Source organism: Mesoplodon bidens, assembly GCF_964165515.1.
Source record: "Mesoplodon bidens genome assembly, chromosome: 8".
NCBI lineage: Eukaryota > Metazoa > Chordata > Mammalia > Artiodactyla > Ziphiidae > Mesoplodon > Mesoplodon bidens.
Window position 1 is genome coordinate 32,314,624 of NC_138165.1, and position 22,188 is coordinate 32,336,811.

General features: G+C 34.7%; 1 protein-coding gene across 4 annotated transcripts in view; it reads left to right on the top strand.

Moving 5' to 3' along the window:
- Positions 1 to 22,188, top strand: part of SCN9A (sodium voltage-gated channel alpha subunit 9) — a gene marked incomplete at both ends in the record, with an annotated part of 83,867 nt that overhangs the window by 47,808 nt on the left and 13,871 nt on the right. For all 4 annotated transcript variants that reach the window (XM_081243007.1, XM_081243004.1, XM_081243005.1 and 1 more), the window contains 4 exons: positions 4,218 to 4,338; positions 13,763 to 13,917; positions 15,436 to 15,609; positions 18,546 to 18,668. In XM_081243007.1, coding sequence (XP_081099133.1) covers positions 4,218 to 4,338; positions 13,763 to 13,917; positions 15,436 to 15,609; positions 18,546 to 18,668 — 573 coding nt within the window. The remainder of the gene's footprint in view (positions 1 to 4,217; positions 4,339 to 13,762; positions 13,918 to 15,435; positions 15,610 to 18,545; positions 18,669 to 22,188) is intronic.

The following is a 22,188-nucleotide window of genomic DNA, read 5'->3' on the forward strand; positions in this document are numbered from 1 at the left end:
CTTTAAAATTCACGTTATCCCATAATAGAATGGTAAACTTGGAAAAACATTGGACTTCTCTCACAAAGCATAGTAGCTATCTGTGGAATTCCTCTGTAAATGTTCTTTGATACTTATTCTAAACTTTACCATTTTACTCCTCATTATAGATTCACAGCCCTCATTATTGACATCAATTGTAAAATTAGGCTATAAAATTAAAAGATGGGTTTAATTGATTTGAATCTAATAAAAGTCTTTCTTGTTTATTGGCATACAGTGGAGCTTAGTGTATCACTAATGTCTCCCATAATTTTTCTGCCCTTATATGCCCATCCCTTCCTCTTGATTTGCTTCTTTCAATCTTCTTGCTGTCCTTTGGGTTTTTTTGTTTGGACATTCAGGTGAAATAACTATTCTAGACTCTGCTACTCGAAGAATACCTTTCTTGTGTTGTGTGAAGCAAACAGCCTTATAGCACGTACTTTAAACATGACATCTTTGGGATGTTTTCAACACCAACCATCCCCTTTGAATAAGGCTTTTGTTGAGTTCTGTGTTTTCTACAGTGCTGCTATATGTTGATAGTGTTTTTGATTTTGAGTGCCAGATGGTCAAGTTATTAGACAATCCTACTTCATACCTCTCGAAATAAATGACCAACTAGCATTAACCACCATCCATACTAGCATCAAATAGGCTTACAATGAGATCGCCTATTTCAGGAAATGACAGTAACAAATTTGTAAGTGACCAGCCTAGGGTAGTTTTTCAAATGACACCTATATTTAACAGAGTTTCTACTTATATGCAGTGTTGTAGAAAACACACCTTCAAGACAAAAGGAGATCCATGAAGAATAATTAAGCTTTAATTTGATCATATTTTCAATAGTGAAATAGCTACATAAGTTTATAATCAAGAGTAGGATGTTTCAAAACTACTTCAGTGTTTTATGGATGCTCATTGAAGAATATAGACAGACATGTCAAAAAGTACATATATATAGTATAGTAATTACCTAAAGGAAATAGAATCAGGGCGAGAGTGGAGGGGACTTGTATTTTTCATCACATGCTATTGTACATTTGAAATTTTTGGATCAAGTGTATAGGTTTTATTTAAAGGAAAGAAAGAAAAAAATTAGAAAGTACCTACAGTCAATACCATATTATTTAATAAAAAGGCAGGAATACTAACTATAGCATATTTCCTATTCTATACTATACTAGTGAGTCTACCTTTATGGTCCTATTTTTACACTTATTTCTATTTATATGTAGACCACCAAAGATTAAAAATTATCTTTGTTGACAAGCAAAGAAGTAACAGACAAAAAGTATATTTCACATTTTACTAAAAATAAAATCGACGTGGAATTTTAAAATGACCTATTTATAAAACCAGAAGGGAACTTTTTCATACTGAAGTATTTATTTCACTGCTCTTAGTATAGTATAATTATTCTTCCATTTCCAAAATCACAAGAAAACTAATAGTAAATAATTGAGTATACAGAAATGAAAATAATCATACAATTAATTATATAAAATGATACAAATGATTGACTTGATCTTCACTGTATACTAAACAAGAATAAAAGAAGATTCAGTAGTTAAATCTAGCAATGCCTACTATGAAATTTAAAAGAATTTACCTTCAAGAGAAAACCTTTGTAATAGATGTTAGCCTTTCTATTTAAAAATATCCTTTCTGGACCCTGTTAAAGAAACTTCTGCTTTAGTAGGTATGAAGTTTAAAAGCTTAATAGATTAAAACTAAACTGTCTATATTGCTAGGACATGCCCATAAATATTTAACATTATATGCAGTACTGAAATAGCTACTTGTGAGTACTTAATGCATTCCCAGGAAAACACTGAATCCCTAAAAACATTCTAAACATTGAATTTGGCTTGTGATACAAATTATAGTTCATATTAAATATTTTGATAATTTCTGTTCCAATGAGGAATAATTTTGAATAACTGTCATTTATGATGTAAAATCCGAGCCAAACTCCGAATTTAATTGACAAAAAATTGCCATAAAAGTTATGGGGGGGAAAGGCTTCAATGGCAAGAATACACGTCATAAAATCATCTTAATTTTTACTTATAAATTAACTTGGCATAAGTCTGCTTTGTTAATGCTCTTTTAAAGAGTGAGAAAACCAAATGTTGAGGTTGAAGATGCTTTCATTAATTTAACATAAGTCAGGGTTCTGCAGATTTGAAACATTTTATTTAAAAGTTGTAACAAGGTGAGAGAAAATCATTATAACTATATCCTAGTTGTCAGTATTTTGGCTAGTAGCAGGGAGGAGCTTTGTATTCTATCAGCTATTTCACCCACTGCTTTTCCTCAAGGTCCAAGCCAATAACTTTTTTTTCAGCATGGAAATGTTTGGTCTCATCTCCACAGAATCATAGTGCCTTGTCCTTCAGTTCCCTAGTGACAGTTCACTTGCAACTGAAAGGTCAAGAATTGAGGGCATCAAATAATTGTAGTCTTTTAGATATGGTACTTAAAATGGGTTTTTGTGTTAATTGGCACAATAGAACATATTAATAATTATAAGTTTCCCCATTGTTTCCTGGAGTAATATATATTTTGAAACCTTAAGTCTTACAGGATATTGTCTTACAATTAATTTGTATTTGCTTTATTTTAAAGTAATTTTAGATGAATTCAATCAGTTTAAATAACCTGCTTCTTAAGTGAAATTTCATATTGATACTGTTAATGACATAATATTTTAAAACCCGTCGACTATGTGGGAATAATACTTCTATGCCAATGTAGATTAGAAGTAGTAATTTAATAGAGTGTTCATAATGCTTTACCTCAGTTATACAAACCACTTTGCTTACATCATTCCTTATGTTCAATTCTTATCAATGCCTTTTTTACCGATAGTGACTACTGTGTGATAATAATAGCGCTGAGAATTTAATGTGGTACCCATAAAGTATACTTTTAGCTTCCAAAGTCATTCTCTAAAAGTTAATATTTTAGTTTGGGCCTATGATCTTAATGCAAATCAATAGATTGAAGAATCAATTTAAATGAGTATTTCCTCATTTTTAGCACTTACATTTGTTTGAATTATTCTTAGAAAAAACAAGTAAAGCTGTAATCTTATTAAGAGAAGTACATGCTATAATAACTAGTAGTTTTCAATATTCACATGTCATTTAGCAAATGAGAATGAAAATTGAACTCTTCCATTGATGTGCTGCTCTACCCCTTATAAAATAATATTAGGAAAATTTGACACAGTTTTGCTACAATTGCTGTGTGTATTTTATCTAAAACTTTCTGTGTATGTGTATGTGTGTAAACATCATGTTTGATCACAAAGTTCTGAGTGGGAAAAATTTGTGTTATGATCAGTTTTATGATCATAATGACAATGAATTCATTCCTCTCATGTGTTGGTCTGCCATGTTCAATTTCATGGAATCTTTGTTTCAGAGTTTGCATGTGATGCTCACTTTAGTAGCCACTATCTCTTGACATTATAATATTTATGATCTCTTCTACTGTATCCTGAAATTCTATCACTGAAATAGGTGGTATTGGACAAGATAATTGCTATGGTCTTTGACATTTTGATTCCAATACAGTATTTGACTCTTTTTGTTTTGATGAAAGGCCTTCTATCTATATCATCCTGATACATATTCTCAAATCCAAGCGTTAACAGAAAAAATATGTTTGGATTTCATTTTACACTGATTTTATTCTTTTTAAAAATGTTAAGTACCAACAAGCTTTTTCTGCCAGTTGTCAGATCTGACCTTTCAATTATCAGGTGTTGGCAATTTGGCACTTGTATATTATTTCTATCAGGGTCTTGGTTGTTCTAAGATAGTAATTATTGATGTATACAAATTTATATTAAACATAAAACAAAATAAAAATGTGGCCAATACTTTGCAGATGTTATAGTTTACATAAAAATATTACCTTAAGACTAATTCTGTCCATAACTTGTTAGCATACTAAAAATAAGGAAATGTATTTTTCACAGGATGTGTAGATAGAAAGATCAAGCACAGATGCATTGTAAGGTGACCTGACCTCAATGTATGTTTATATGTTTTTATGGCCATCATACTGTTAATCTTTTTTCATAACACTTTGCATGACTCTGATTATCAAATATGGTTTTAATGCAAGATTTGAATGAACCCTAAATGAACTCTCTGGTGGGGTGGTGAATTTCTTTTTAGAGGCTGAACGGATCGAGTTCCTCTGAGTGCAGCACAGTTGATAACCCTGTGCCAGGAGAAGGAGAGGAAGCAGAGGCTGAGCCTGTAAATTCAGATGAGCCAGAGGCCTGTTTTACAGACGGTAAGAGAAAAATTGAGACCTCAGTTAGCAGCCATTTATTAGTGTTTTGGCTTTGGTCTTAAAACCTAATACTTACTGGGGGTTGATGAGTAAAAAGTCAGAAGACTCTGTTCCATGCTGATTCAGTCATGGCTCTGTGACTAAGGGCAAGTTGCTGGAGCTTTCTAAGCTTCAGTTTCCACACTTATGATATGCTACTAACAGTAATTTATGACAAAGACGCTGTTATACTATATAGCACTCTACTTACTGAAAGATGTTCATATTCTCCTTTAGATCCTTAATTCATGTTCCCAGCTCCATGGAACCAGTAAACAAATTAATGGGATAGATGGTACTGTTGTCCTTTTCATCAAAAGCTGGAGCTACTCTGTCAGGAAACCATTTGATACAGTTGACCATAGTCTGTCTCAAAATTCTTCCTTCCCTTGGTTTCAGAGGCCACACTCTATTTTTGTTCTTCTTTTACATCACTGAGAATTCTGAGTTTCTTCCCCTGTTTCTTTTAGTGACTATTTTTTATGCACAAACCTTAAATAATGACGATTCCCCACATTTTGATGCTTGGTTATCTACTTTTCTTATTCTCTAGCCCTAAGCGGTTTCATCCATGTCTGTGGTGTAAGCAACCATTTCTGTGTTGTTGCTCTTAAATCTTTATCTTTACCCCTGACTTCATTCAAGTTCCAGCTCCCCATTGCTCATCTCCATCTGTTCTTTAAACAACAGTTGAATAAGTTCAAAACAAACTTCATTGGGGTTTCCACATGTAATCTACAGCTTCTTCTAGTCTCTATCACATTTAGTGACGTCATGATCTATCTTGCCTCTCAAGCTATACTTTAAGTCAGTCCTAACCTTTCCCTTTCTAGCCACAGGTTGATCACAAAACACACAAGTTGATCAGAAACGCTGGAGATAGGGTCCGAGTCCTTCAGGGGATTCTGATGCACACTAAAATTTGAGAACCATTGGTAGGATAAAACCTGAAGTCCTTAACTTGGCATGTAAGGCCCTTTACATTTGGCCTCAGTGTCTTATTTTATAACAGTGCCTCTTTTCATTCCTTTTCACTTTCTATCTTACTGAACTTCTTACTACTCCTGGAATTTTTCAGGGATTTTATTCAAAGCAGTAACTTTGAACTTGACTTGGGAAAGTATGCAGTTTTCTAAGCAAGTATTGTGTCATCTAAGTAAAAACGCAAACCTAGAGTAGGGTTACAATGTAATACAATAATTTATTGTACAAGCTTTGGAGCGTGATAAATATGTGTTCTAACTGGCCTACTGCTAACTCTCTATGAGACCTTGAGCAAATTTTAGTCTTGTACCTCAGACGTCTTATCTGTAAAATGGGTACATTTTACATCCATATCATAGGGATGTTGAGGAGATTAAATGAGATAGCATTAATAAATTAATTAGCACAGTACTGTCTTTCAACTCCTTCTAGTTTCCTTATTGTTTTTAAAGTATTTTCTTAACAATCTTATCTAGAAGCAATGGTAGCCTTGATGCTAATGACTCACGATCTACTCATGGGCTTAAACTCTCAGCATTTGTGTTTTTTTGTAGAAATCACTGACTCACTTTCATTCTTCAAGATTTTCTCAACCAGTCTCCTGTAACACTCATGCAGTAAACAAAATGACCGGCAAATAAAGATATCTGCAAACTACAATGGATGCATGAATTCTCTTTAAATAAACGCCAAATGTCATTTTTGTGTGTGTGTGAGAAGCAAAAAAGTGTGACACCCAATTAATAGAAATTTGTGCTAGCTCAAATTAGTACCATAAGCAAAACACATGGAGTTTTCTTTAGAAGTGTTCATATTAAAGGCATTTAAGAGTATCATCATGTATTTCAGCATCACGATAAAATTAAATTGACTAGTACCATGTAAACTTAAATTTGTACAGATGCTACCAAGATTTCTTCCACACATTTTATGAATGACCCTGACTTAAAATTCTAGGATAACCAGAAAGAAGTTGGGCTTATCAAACAAATTATGGCTCTATATCAGAAAAGGGCTTTAGAAAAACTTAAACCCTCTGCAGAAAGTATTAATGCTAAGCTATTTCAGACTGTAAGTGCTATCTTACTGAGATCAAACTTTACAAACTATTTTAATCCTATAAAACACCAATGAGAATACTTATATAATGACTTTGAGATTATTCATAACTTCTAATTTGAGTCTAGTATATAAGAGATATTATAGAAACACATTTTCAGTGAATTGTGGTCTTGACCACTGAAAATTTACTGAGAACCAAAGTTTCAGTTGTACAAGACGAATGCATTCTGGAAATCTACTGGACAACAATATGAGTATAGTTAACAATACCATGTTGTGTACTTGAAATTTGCTGAAGGTAGATTTTAAATGTTCTCAACGCACCCAAAAAGAAGAAATTGGTAACTACGTGAGGTGATGGCAATTTAATTAACTTGACTGTGGTGATTATTTCACAGTATAAACCTATATCAAATCATCAAGTTGTACACCTTAAATATATACAATTTTTAATTGTCAATTATACCTCAGTAAAGCTGGAAAAAATGGGCAAAATAGGAGAAGAATAGGCAAAATCAATCTACAAAGATAGAAGTCAGACAAGTAGTTACCTTTAGGGGGTACAGATTGGGAAAGGGCATGAGGGTGATTTCTGGGTGCTTGGAAATGTTATATCATGACCTACATGGCTGTTACATGAGAATATCAGTCTATATACTTAAAATATGTGTACTATACTGTATGTATGGTCTCAATAAAAATTTAAATAAACAGATAAATATATTTCTTTAAATGACAAGAAAATCTACTAGCAAACACACATCTCTGAGTCATATCACTTTGAACAGCTGTGTTTATACTCACCAGACCTGCTGGGCTAAGAGGCTCAGCCTGATAAATTAAACAGGGCAACCAATTTTCTGAGCCCTTCAACCCTTTATCCACTTAATCATTCTTTTATCCAATCAACAAATAATCCTTAAATACCTTCTGTCTGCCAGGCCCAGACCTGAGCACTAGACAGAGATAGAGCAGGGGAAAAAAAACAATGTTTCTTACCCAAATAAATATATAAATATTTAGTAGGTCCGATAAGTGATACATGCTATGGAGAAGTAAAGTGAAAATGGGAATACTAAGACTGAGGGGTAGAAGCCTACTCTAATACAAATAGAGTGGTCAGAGAAGGCCTTTCTAAAAAGATAACATTGGACCATGCAAATATATGAAGGAAGAGTATTTTAAGCAGAGTAACGAAGGCACATGCCCTGAAGTGGTGATATGCACATTTGAAAACAAAATCAAGAGGCCAGTATGAGTAGAACAGATTGAGAGGTGGAAAGGGTGGTAGAAGTTGAGGTTAGAGACACAGTAGAGGCCAGATCTCAAGAGCACTGAAAAACATAAGAATCTCATTTAGAAGTCTCACAAAATGCCATCTTAAGAGCAGATAGGTAGATAGCAAGGGCAGAAGCTGGGAAACCTCTTGGATGTCCCTGCAGTGATCCAGGTGAGAGATGATGGGAGCACAGACTACTGTGGGAGTATTGGGGATGGTGAGAGTATGAGATTCTGAGTATATTTTCAAGTTAAAGCTGAAGGGATTTGCTGATGGATTAGATGTTGGGTGTTAAAGCTTTCTTCTCTTTAGAAGAGTCAAAGATGACACCAAGCTTGGGGCGTCAAGAAACTGGAAATATATGGTTTCCACATGAAGAGTTCAAAATGAGTGTGCTTGACAGGATGGAAAATTGGGAACTTGTTTACTCACAGTGGAAATGACCCTTACCAAGTCGTGATTGGTTGACAAGTGTTGCGCTAGAACCAGTGCCAATTTAGAGCAGCATTTGGCCTCTAGAGGTTTTTGTTACCTGAAAGGCAGCAGAAAAATCAAAGGAAGTGGGAGAGTTAAATCAGAATAGTTGTATTTCAGTGAAGATGAATGCTAAAATGATTTTGTTGTTCATAGCCTCACATCCATTGATCCTTTTTAACTTCATAACTATCACTTTATTCATTTGCATCTTGTTCCTCTTCACCTTTTTCTCCTCCCTCTTATTCTGTGTTTTTCCTTAGTTCTGTTTCATTAGCTTTATCATTCAAGACTTCAGGTACCTTCCCCAGATCTGGTACTGTTCTTCACTATCCTTAATTCTACATGTCTTTACAATCTATATAATTATGAACATGACATGACTCTGATTCTGCTTGGTTTTATATTATACTCCTTTTGGATTATACAATTAGTAACTCACAAAATCAAGATTAGGGTGTGAGAAGGATACACTCTTTTCCTTAAAATAATGTATTTTCTATTAATTTAGTAGGAGGAGCTAACTCAACTTTCCCCCAAAATGTTCTGAGTTCCACGTCCTATGAAATAACTAATAACTAATTCTAACTTTAGTAATACAATAACCAACTCCTTTGTGCCTATTTTTTTCTTTTTTTGGAAAGAAAATGTGGACAAAAAACTTATTTTAAAGGATTTAGAAGTTTTTAAGAAGTGTTTAAAAAAGACATGTTTTCCTAATAAATTTTTATATTAATTATACTGATCATGCTGTTATATTTTTATTAATGGCTAAACTTAGAAGAGGCCTGTGGTTTCTTTTTTATTTGAAAGCATTAGTTTAACACGATGAAACACAATAGAGGTTTTATTTAATGGATCACAAGAGCAAATTAATGAAACCACCCAAAAGAAATAGCATTTACCCATGGGGACCTATTAAAATGTTTGAGACATTCACTGCTGTATTTACATTTAATTAATAGTCCTTTTAAAAAAGAAGGTGTGATAACGTTGCTAACCAGCTAGGTTGGAAATCTCTTAGGATATGCCTTTGCATAAAAGCTAGACAGGCAGTGGTCCTATTCTCCTGCCTCAAAATAAGAGAGAAACTCTCTGAGGTGTGATAAATCCTGAGGACAATATTTATGAACCTTCATCTCAGATAAAAAGTTTACTTACTTTTCTAATTAGAATATATAGTGCCTTTGCCTGCCTCAATCATAAGAATAATATTTCTCTTCCACCTTAAGACCTACAAAAAGAAATCCCAAATCGTAAAATCTTCTTAACCAAAGAGATAACTTTCTCCTCTGGTAATTATACTTGATGCAGATAGATTCTGTTCTGCACAAGATCTTTGTTTTTAAAATAAATTCTAAAGTCTCAAGCATTAAGTTAATAAAAAAAATTCCATCTTAAATTTTTCCAGTCTATCTGGTGTTTTCTTTTGCCCTGAAAAAGATGATCTGGTGTCAATTTTTGGCCTTACCTTTTACTATTTTTTCATATCATTTTATAAAATATTCTTTCTTTACTAAATGCATTTGAGATATAAAGTAATTGTTTTAGATACAATGAAGATAAATTCTTTCAGATCTGAGGTCATGTGAACTATAAATAACAATGGATAAATGAAGCCATGTGTATATTTTCCTTTCATCCTGTTTTTTTTTTTTTTTTCTATTTCATCCAAAGTTTGTGTAAATTCTAGAATTCACAAAGACATGACCCTTCAGATCATGACTAATGCTTACATGATTTTAGAACTCTTTTTGGGGGGGTTATGTCTTTTAAGTCAACTATCCCAGCATATGAACCTATGTAGAGGATTGTAGTAAGTACTGTGAGCAGAAAGAAAGGGCAGAACAGGCACAGTTCAGCCTTCTGGGAACTTAGAAGTTTCCAGAGAGAAAGGACAAGGACACATAAAATTGTTAGCAAAAATGTCAGACTTGGGAGAAAAACATAACTTGCTACATTTCTATAAAACGGGAAATTAAAGTACTAGGAGATACCTCATATTAAGGATCAATGAATAATTTCACTACAGAATCATAAAAGAAGCCATAACAAGACATTGTCCAAAAAATGTATTTCATCAAGAGAATTCTAGCTTTGTTGTTTCAGGACAGACAGCTTATGATTATATGAAGTTATTACTTCATAGGCTCAATATTTTTAATGAAATATATTGTTTTATAGACAAGTAAATTATTTTTAGAGTGCCTAACTTGCAAACTTCTAAAACAAGTCTCTAAAAAGTGCTGTTCATTCTTGCTTTCCCACCTTCTACGTTCCCTCCAAACGAGGTTTTTGATCTAAATTTTTTTTTTTTTTTTTTTTTTTTTTGCGGTATGCGGGCCTCTCACTGTTGTGGCCTCTCCCGTTGCGGAGCACAGGCTCCGGACGCGCAGGCTCGGCGGCCATTGCTCATGGGCCCAGCTGCTCCGCGGCATGTGGGATCTTCCCGGACCGGGACACGAACCCGAGTCCCCTGCATTGGCAGGCGGACGCTCAACCACTGCGCCACCAGGGAAGCCCTGATCTAAAATTTTTAAGAGAAGAATTCACTGTAGTTCCTCTTTTTAAATTCTTCCTTTTTTAAAGTAATTTTGATTGTTTATTTTTTAATCAACTTTAATTTTTTTTTAATTTCAATCATTATCTCTCTGAGCCTCTCTTGGTCATAGCTGTGTTCACCAGTCCTTCATGAAACTCTTCCCTGACTTTTCTTTTACTGCGGCCTCTTGTACAATTTCCCCACCCCGACTTTGTCACCTCCTTCAGGGTTTTCTCATCTTCCACCTTTCCCAGTGGTGGACAGGTAAATGTTTAACAACCAGTTCTCCAAGAAAAAGAAAGTATGCATACATCCATCAGTTTACCGTATATTTTACTGATATAAAGGATATGTGGTATGCAATTTACAGGCAGTAATATAATCAACATCCTTCATTGAACATTCCATATAGCTAATCGGTTCCCACAGAATGCTTTTGTTGAATTTTGCCAAAATTTTGTATTTATAAACAACAGTGGTTGCAACTGATGAACAAGTATAGTTTTAACCCGAAGGTTGGTTGGTATTTTCATTTATGTTAATCAGTAAGATGAGAGTGAAACAAAAAGGCTGTGTGTCTTGAACTTGAATCATTCATCAGTGATGTGAACAAATCTTTGCTGAATCAGATAATAGAATTTGAATAATGAAAGAATATTTCCTCAATTTTTTGTGCTATTCACAGTGTAATGGCTACCAATATGGCATACTTTTCCAGTTTTATTAACATTTTCTCCATCACTTTCTTAATTCTACTCTAGAGAATCAACAAGCCTGGATTTATAGCATTTGATGACTTTTGTAAAAATTCCTACCATGGCTGATCTCAAACTACTGGTGTGACTTTGCTGCATGTAGAGTTGGGAAGAGATACATAGTAGCCCAACAGTATAACATATTCTACCAACCAGATAGAATGCTTAAATATATTCAAGAGCATAGATAATAGTAAAATGTAGAGTAATATATTTTTAGAGTAATATATTTTTAGTATTTATTACCTTTTTAAAGTAAGTTATATTTTTAAGTTTATACAGCTACATTTAACAACAGGCTAGCAAAATTTCCTGGCAATTTAACAATAAGTTGTCAAGAGCCAGTATGAGTTGGCTCCAGCATACCACTGAATTCTGTCTCTTAATGTTGCTGTCCCAGAATGTTCCAGACTTGACCCTTTTCTCTCCTCACCCTAAATACTTTTTTGTGTGTGACCTCAACAACTGTCCTGATCTCAGCTGACACATATGTGCTAATGATTCCTACACATTCTTTTCCAGCCCAGACTTTTCCCCTGAGCTTCAGCTTCACACCTCCAAATATCTACAGGATATCTGTATTTAGAGTTTTCACTGGCATCTCAAACTCATTACCACCCCAAGCACCTCCTGTTCCTGTGGTCTTCATTTCATTACTGACATCCACCCTGTTGTCTGGGCTTCTCCCTTCCTCTTACATCCCATATCCAATCAGTCAGCAAATGTGTTGATTTTACCTGCCAAATATGTCTTGACTCTGTTATTGCTCTAGTTCCTAACCAGAGCTGCCCAAATCTATCCTTCTTGTTGGGGATACTGAACCAGACCCTAACTGGTTTTCTGGGTCTTTCTTTGCTCCCCACCCCTCCTTCTTCTTCTCTTCCAACTTATCCTCCACAGTTGCTGGAGACATCTATTTAAATTACAATCTTCCTATGTAATTTTCTGCTTACAACCCTTCACTTACTTCTCGTTAGGATTTAGGATATAGCCAAACTCCTTAAGGTGGGAGAAAATGCTTTCCATAATCTGACCAGTTTCTCTACCTTATCTCTCATCCATGCCTTTTCTGTACACTTTGCTTTCATCAAAATTCTGAACTACTTGTAAGTCCTGTACACGGCACATTTTGCTGCCTCTTGGCCTGGAATTCCACTCCACTCTTTTTGGCTACTACTTTGATTCAATTCAGGTCCCACCTCTTCCAGAAAACCTCCTCTGACCTCACTTTCTCAACAAATAAGCCAGGTTAGGTGAATTTCTTCCAAGCTATCAAACATAACCCCAGCATATCTGTCATTTTAGTTGCATTATCCAGTTATAGTCATTTATTTCTATATCTAGCCGCCTAACCAAAAACCAGTAATAGATATCTTGAGGAGAAGAAACTATGTACACAGCTGAGTAAAAAGGTTAATCAATAAATGTTTGATGGATATATGAATGAATTAACCTAAACAACTTTAAATAAAATATTCTTCAATTTTTTATAGCAGTGTGTTTTGCATCTGGGATTCCAAAGTCAGATTTGTTTTTAACTTATAGTATTTGAAACAGTTTCATCTGATTCTTGTAATCAAGATCTGTTTCTTTTGAACTGAATTATAAGACCTTCTACTAATTTTTAAAGTATTACATAGAATGCTGTTTCTCAAAGGGTTTTTTATAGAGGAGTTGAAGCAGCACCAGACTGTAGACTAAATTCATATCAAGAAGGCCATGAAATACATTTTTGTCTTGAGATTTTAGTTCATTCGTTAACCAATAATTATTTACTGCTCATTGTGTATTAGGATTGCATTAGGGCTGCAATAATAAAAAGAACAATATGTGGTTTAAACACTGTAGAGGAGATTGATGAGAAACTAGGGAAGAACAGAAAACACGAATACATCCCAAGTTAGAAATTACTGATACAAGTATTAAGAAAACACCAGGGAGAGTTAAGAGATGAGAAAAGGCAGCATCCAAGTTGAAACTGTTTGAAGCTTCAGGTGTAAGTGTTAGAAATTCTTTGGTTAACAAAAACCCGGAAGAACTATCCTACATAAATGATTTAAATCACCTCTTCACTGCGCTCCTCATTCAGGATGCCCCCACTCCTCTCCAGGTGGGTATTTCTGCTTTAAATAAATAAATTGTTTCTCTGTGTGCTCTCCCCCCCCCCAAAAAAAAAGAAATTATTTGGTTGAGGAACTATCGTAGGGAGTGCTTTGCATTAAATAATGTATGTTAAGTATTTTATGTATTCTGAATATCCAGATTTTACATGCCTGTCTTTCTTGCCAGGTTGTGTGCAGAGGCTCCCATGCTGCCAAGTTAACACAGAATCAGGGAAAGGAAAAATCTGGTGGAACATCAGGAAGACCTGCTATAGGATAGTTGAGCACAGTTGGTTTGAAAGCTTCATTGTTCTCATGATCCTGCTCAGCAGTGGTGCTCTGGTAAGTGATCTGACATCTAAGGCTTAAATCAATTAAGTCATTATTTTTAGTAGATGAGTTGAAGATAAAAATATCATGGCAAATGGTTTTACTTAAAAATTAATCCCTCTGATCAGTCCCAAGGACAAAATTTTAGTTAGCTCAGTAAATATTTACTCCATGCCTGGCATTATTCTTGCTGCCCTGAATGCAAAGTCAATTAAGATCCAGGTACTTTTCTCAAGGAGCTCAGAGAGCATTAGGGAAGTGAGAGGCACAAGTGATACAGAATTGGGATGTATTTGTAAGTGAAGTATATGCAAGATTAAGCTCTGGAGCAGGAAGTGTTGTCTGCTTGGATTTCAGAACGGTAGATGTTCCTCCAGAACTCGGAGAAGGGAAGCAGAAGAGTCCTGAGGGCTGGACTTCCGTTCTTGCCTTTCAGTTCCATTGTCTTTCAGAACCTCTGCTAGCTGCTAGAACCTTCTCTCAGCATCTTCATGGATCTGTCCATTCTCTCTGTTCCAACTTCTCTGTTTTCTTCAATATTGAGGATTACATTTCTTCAAAAGTGCTAAGGATCATTTTTAAAGTATTGATATAAGAACTTGGAACAAGAAGAATAAGAATGGCACAAGCCCATGACTATGGACAGGTAGTCCAGTGTTATCACCAAGGATACAGGTCCTTTTGCTTTCATTTTCTCCAACAAAGTGAATATTGTTTAAACTTGAAAGAGAAAAATTTAATACTTTAGACCTGTGTAGGTCAGCAGTCATTTTCAGTGGCTTCAGTGAGATCTGTTCTTTAAGTCCATTCAGATTATTTCCCACGGGCCTTGTGGCTATGACCACAGTATCATCGTCTATCGCTTACTAAAATTTCTTGGAAAGTGTTAAAAGATGTCACATTGGTGGAATAAATATAACAGTGATTTGTAGAGCTGAAACTTTTAATGAATGATAAAGTATTGGTGCAAAATTCAAAGGAAGAAACCATCGTCTGTGTTCTATAGCCCTATTAAGCTACTGCATTCATTCATTTAGCAAACCTTTCCTGCTGTGTTCTTGACACAGTGCTAGGCACTGGGAATGTACAAGCACATAAGAGCTAAAGGAGAGGGCTTAAATCCTACTTCTGTGTCGAAGTAGAGTGCAGGGTTAGAGAGATTTATAAAGGGGCTGACCCTGGAATCATGTCTTAAATTACTAGGACTTACCTAATTTGAAGGAGGATAAAAGGGGAGTCAGATGAGCGGAAATCCCTGAATGTGTCAGAGACCATGGTTCTTTTAGGGGACTATAAATAATTTCATTCTTTTGCCCTCTCTTTCTCTTGACCTCTGGTGATCAGCCCCCGGCACTGGTGCAAAGGCTAGAACTAAGTGTTACACAGTAACTGTAAACCAGAAGAAAGACAGCTGGCCTGTAATAGTATTATATCTCAGTAGTCTCTTTATCAGAATTTCATTTCCTGTTTTTGTCATGAATCATAAGCTTTAAGTTGTACCAAATTTAAATCTGAATATTATTTTCACAGGCTTTTGAAGATATATATATTGAAAAGAAAAAGACCATTAAGATTATCCTGGAGTATGCTGACAAGATATTCACTTACATCTTTATTCTGGAAATGCTTCTAAAATGGGTAGCATATGGTTATAAAACCTATTTCACCAATGCCTGGTGTTGGCTGGATTTCTTAATTGTCGATGTAAGTACTTTTGAGTAAATTTTAAAAGGGGATTTATTCTTACAAATAAGTGTTCTCAAAAACCTTCACTAATGTTAAATATTATCATATTTAGATAGGTGATATGCAAAAAAAATTTTTTTCCAAGGCAGGCATAGCTATACGTTATATCTCCTATGTTCTCTCAGACTTCCTCTATGAGATATTTAATTTTTGATACTTTATGTTAATGATTTCATGTATGATTTTTTTTTATTCCCTATATGTTTTCCATTGGTACTCATAAAAGAGATTGTTGTATCGTTTACATTTTTTAATTTTTTAATTTTTTTATTTTTATTTTTTATTTTTTGCTTTATAACAAATTTAATCAGTTATACATATACATATGTTTCCATATCCCCACCCTTTTGCGTCTCCCTCCCACCCTCCCTATCCCACCCCTCCAGGCGGTCACAAAGCACCGAGCTGATCTCCCTGTGCTATGCGGCTGCTTCCCACTAGCTATCTACCTTACGTTTGGTAGTGTACATATGTCCATGCCGCTCTTTCACTTTGTCACAGCTTTATTTGTCACATGATTATATTTTGATTCACCTTTTTTTATATACGTTACATAGTTAGTGCCTAGAAAAATGAATGGTAAGATGAACACTTTGTAATACAATAGTTTTAAAGAAAGGCTAACCAAAATAAGAAGAAATAATAGAAGGAATGTAGATTATTTCTTTTCTCTTAACCTGTAAATATGATTGTCTCTTTTAAAAATTATAAAATATATGATATTCAGAAACTTTTAAAAATATTGTCAGTGTTCTTTTCATCTCTCAGATTAAAAAAAAGTTTACAAGTAGAGTTGAATTTATTTTTAGTTAAGAAAGAGATATGGCTACTTAATAATGAATTTTTTTTGTATTTGAAAATCTGAAGTAGTGCTTCTCAATATTTAGGGGTATGTAATATGCAGAATTCAGGGAAGTTAGCTTCAATTTGAAATATTTAACATTTTGAAAAAACTAACTAAATAAATTATATTATATATATATAATGTTTTCATAATGCAACAGAGAGAGCAAAACTCCACTCAATTTTCTTGCTGATAGAGGTGCAAATCTAGGCATGTGGATTTGGGGGAGGAGCTGAGATTTTTTTTATTTCTCAGAAATTGAGTAATTTATCTAGCAGAGTTGCTCTCAGAGTGTAATCCCTGAACTAACAGCATTGGCACATGTGTGTGGGAACTTGTTATAGATACAAATTCTCAGGTCCCACTCAAGTGCTACTAAATCAGAAACTCTGGTGTTGGGACCCAGAAAATTCTTGTAATAAGCTCTCCAGATGATTCTGGTACATATTCAGGTTTCAGAATCTGATTTGATATTCTTTTGATTTGATATTCAGAGGATGGATTTGTTTGATTTCTGCAAGCTTCCTGATTAGTTGAAACTTACTTGATTGAGCATTATTCATCAGTAGGGGCATATATCATGCACATACACATGTATGCATAAATAGTTAAATAAATATATGCATATACATATGTTCTCAGTTACAGACTACATATATTCAATATAAAAACACTCATTTAACAATGGTTTGGAGATCAGGTTAACCATTTCCTTATAATAGACATTTTAAACCTTTATTTTTTTCTGATTAAAAAGGAACATTTATTATTCTGATTAAAAAATACACATTTTTAAAAGCATACTTAAGTGGGAAATAATGGACCTGAATGACTGGGTGAATTTAAGAGTGATACTGAGGATTAGTTAGTAATTCTGAATACATAGCGTGAGGACCTAAAAACAAAGAGTTATGTTACATTTAGTGAGACATTTAGAAGTAACTGTATGAGAGCAAAACACTTCAACGCATCCTGATTCAAAAATCAGTTCACTGTGTTTCTGATAGCAGCACTAGTGAACTTGCAAGAAATAAAATTTTCTACTCCTTCAATAGTTAAACATAAGGAACTTGACTCTCCAGTTGCTCCTGATCTTTCCTGGAAAACTTCAATCTTTCAGTCATTACTTAATTCCAGTGAACCGCATTGCAGACATTGTTCTTAGGCATTGCCTCCTGCTGCACACAGTGTGAAACAATGGATACTTTAAATGGAACTTATTCAAAGACTGAACACATTTACCGATCCAGATCCTGGGTCATTGAAGAGCTCATTGCTCCTTACCAAAACATGTATTGATTTTACTTCTGTCCATGTTCTTTCTTCTGAGATAACTTACGATAAGAACACAAATTTCTGTTGGATACTGGTTATGGTGATTGTGGAGGGCCCGTCTAATATGACGAAGTTCTTGTGTGTCTCTGTTGTTTGTGAAGCCAGTGAGATCACCTGCTTGTGTGCTCTCTTCAGTACAATTGAGATTTTCTCCCACTAATTATTGATAGGAAGATCTTCGGTGCCAATTCTGAGAAACTGTAGGTCAGAATAATCTTCTGGGGAATTTGCCTCATCTCAAAGTCATAAGTCTTCAGAGTGCTTTTGAAAAAGGTCTATACTGGGACTTAGATTTGGTTGAGGGATTGCCACACTCTTTTAACTTAGCTTCAGAATCACACACTTCATTATGCCCTGGGCTTTATTCCAGTTGAAATTTTGATAGTTGCTTTACTTAAATGTTCAGGATTAATAAGCAAGTACAAAACCATTGACTACAGAAGTGTGAAAAGCATGTGTGATTTTTTTATTCAGATATAAGAAATAACTTACTTTCCTTCTATTATTTCATCTTATTTAGGTTAACTTTCCTTTAAATCTATTTCCTTTAAAAAGCATCTATCTTATCCAATTTTTAGACAATAAGTAGATAACTTTATGTATAAAATCATATTGTTCTTGTTGAACTGCTCTTAGTGATTTTTGAAATTGACTTTTTCTCTTCATGCTTTATTATTTCATTGAAATGATTAACGAAATTTTTCTTCTTTTTTAGGTTTCTTTGGTTACTTTGGTCGCAAACACTCTTGGCTACTCAGACCTTGGCCCCATTAAATCCCTTCGGACACTTAGAGCTTTAAGACCTCTGAGAGCTTTATCTAGATTTGAAGGAATGAGGGTAAGAAAATACTAAACTTCTAATATAATATTCATACTTCCTAATGGAGTGTAAAATATGAAAAAATGGCTATGTAGGAATTATGGACTATTTATATTTACACACATGTGCATATATATACATATATATGGGCTGTTTATGTATATAAGTGTGTATACATGTACATATAGACACAGTATTTCAGTGCCTATTGTTTAACAAAGACTAAATCAAATACAGTAATGCCTCCATATTATATTGTGAGGCAGTGATTCAAATAAGTGACTTTTCCCTTCCTAAATGACAGCCTTTCCTATGCTAGGAAACTCAGGTGAAGGGGACACTCTTAGTCCTGACAGTATCTCTCATATACAAGTCATGAAGGACTTGCCTTTATCAGGTGTTCAAACAGTTTTTTAAGGAACTACCCTGGGTGTGGGGCATAAGAAAAGACAGAGAAGTGAAGTAGCATCAGGCATCACTTTTAATTTCATTCTTTAAATACATGGCTCAGTGAAAGTGGAAATAGCTCCAAATTATATTTGGGAAAACTAAAGCTCTGATTTTACTTAATTTGCAGTAGGCAGCATAGTACCTGAAAAGAGATTCATTTTGCAGAAACGAACAAGGTGAGATAAATAATGACTACCAGCTACTTAGCTTTAGGGCTGTATTAAACCAGCAACTTCTTCATAAAATCCATTCTTTATTTTCTCTAATGAGGTTATATCCTCATTTGTTGCTTCTCTCCTTGAATTTCTTCTTCTCCAGATATATTCCTGCTTTCTCATTCCTCCGTTCTCTTGGCCAGAAATGTTTCTCCCTGCCCTATCTCAATCCTAACTCATCAACATAGTAAATACCTACTCATCCTTTAAGCCTCAGTTTAAATGTGCCTTGTCTGTCCACCACCAGGTATAATTGAGCATCCTTCCTATATGTTCAGACACATAACATCCTCATTATATTGCATCGTACTTATTTATTTATCCGACTGCCTCTCTAACTGTAGTCTCTGAACAATTTGCTCACTGCATCTCTTAAGTGTGGTCAGCATCATCTGAAAACTTACTAGAAATGCAAATTCCCAGGTTCCACCCCAGATATACTGAGTAATAAACTCTGGAATGGGGCTCAGAAATCTGAAGCCTCAGGTGAATGAATGTTAGATGTGTTTTAGTCTAGCAGATCTTCATTACATTATGACTGTAACCTAATTATGACTGTAACCTCTACTTGTTAGTGTATCCGGTGTATGTTGGCCCCCATGTAAATATATGAAAGATCATGATTATACAAAGATTTTTTTCATAAGTAAAAGTCAAGTACTTTTGGTCATATAAGAATTGAAATTACAAGTTTCATTTTATACAGAACAGTAGTATTGGAGTTGACATTAATTTTTCTTTTTGAGCATTAGTAGAATGTTGCGATCTATTCAGAACTTATGACTGATCCCTGGACTCAAGCAGAGCATGTACTACATTCTCATGATCAAGTAATATACTTTCCCCGTCAAGATATTAATACATCCCTCAGTGATTAAGCCACTCCATTATTTTACTCTGTTTGCTCTCTATTGTTTATCTAATATACAGGTGAATTGGATGCAGGAGAATGTTTTAATATATTTAGAGGGACAAGTATGTCTACTTCGTTACATTTATTAGCCGTGCAAAACAGGGATGTTTCTTTAAATTTCAGGGTCGTTTTAAAGAATAAATGAAATATGATTGGAGGCATTTTGTAGTTAGCTTCCTTTAAAAAGGCTTCAGGTTCTTGAACTTACTGACTTTTCCAGATGGCTTCTCATCAGAACGATATGTATCCATCTCCTTCAGAGACTCATCATTACGCACATTCTTTCAGCACCAAAGCTATGTGTCAAATTTTGTACTATAAAAAGAGTACAATGGTAAATAGACCCCAGTCCCCCAAGAGTGAGTCAGGACAGTGATCATGGAGAGACAGAGAGGGGAATAGTAGTTATTCTGTGACATCTGCTATAAAACAGTAAGCACACAGTGCTACGGGAGTAGAGATGAAAGTGGCTGCCTGGGGAGGTCTGGAAGGGGCTTCATATGGAGGTGACCTCGCAGCCATGACCAAAAGAATGGGCCCCAAGTCACAGGCAGGTATGCATTCCAGGCAGAGATGCAACTTGGTAGAGGACAGATTTGACTAGGCAGGGTGTGTTTGAGCAGTGACTATAAGAATCAGCGTGCCTAGGTTATAAGCATAGTGGGAGGGTAGCAGGAAATGAGGATGAAAATGTAGGCTTGAATAAGAGCTGACCACTTGGAATTCTACTCTCTAATTCTGTTCTTCCTAACCCCTTGGGGGTCATGTACATTGTAAGAATCTCATAAAAATAGAAATCATTTCTCCGTAAAGAAAGCATACCCATAATAATGTTCTTCATATGATTTCATGCCCCCATGGAACCTCTCTAGGTCCATGTCTACCCATGAACCCCAGGGTAATAACTGTTGTTCCTGACCAAGAGTCAACAACCAAAGCCTACAGGCTGGATGCCTGTTTTATAAAGGAAGTTTCATTGGATCACAGCCATGACCATTTGTTTATATATGATCTATCGCTGTAATGGCAGAATGGAATAGTGGCAACAGAAATCATATAATCCGCAAAACCTAAAAATATTTAAGAAAATGTTTAACAACTCCTTCTCTAGACAATCTCAAAAGTAGTCAGGGATCCTGCTTGATACATTGCAAAAAAAAAAAAGGGAGCACGTGCTCTTTACTTCACAAGTTATTCTTTAACACCTTTGCACTCAAATTCAGAGTAGAGGTCAACTGTAAGAAGATAGTAAGTTTGGAAAGGTGAGGTAATTTAGAAAATCTGGAGGGTGATAAATGCTACAGTGGTCGGCATGAAGGAGCACTGGGTGGCAAGAGGCACTGGTGATAAATAGTAGTGGAAATGCTGAAAAGCAGAAATAAATGGAGTATTAAAGATAAACTATTCTGCATTTTTTGTTTTAATTGAGGCCAGCACTATCTATATTTAGCCAAGGGCTTATGTATAAAGTGTTTTTAGAGTTAGAATAATAAATTTGAAAAGATTGCTCTCATTCTGTAGATGAGGAAACAGAGGTCCCAAGGTCTTAATTAAGTTTACATATCACACAACTAGCAGAACCATTTAAATCTACGGCATTCAAACCGTGAAAAGATTCCCAATCTTAACTCCAGCTTATATGTACTAGTAGTTTCTCTATATGGGAGAATTTTAGCACTGGTCATTCTAGGACTATGAACCATTAAATGTACATTTTACTTATTTTAATTGTTTAAATTTATAAATTTCTTTCTTTTCTAGAGCATGCAGATTTTATGACTTCACCTTACATATATCAGGTTTTTGGTTTATTCTTTTTATTTATTTTTTTCATTTATTTAAACTGTCATATAATCTTAGTGATTTGTTCTGTATTGTTGCTAATAGTTTCACTGTTTGATCCTCATGTAATTTTGTAAACTCGTTGATCGAGGGGCTCCTGTCTCATTTTGTCCTGATG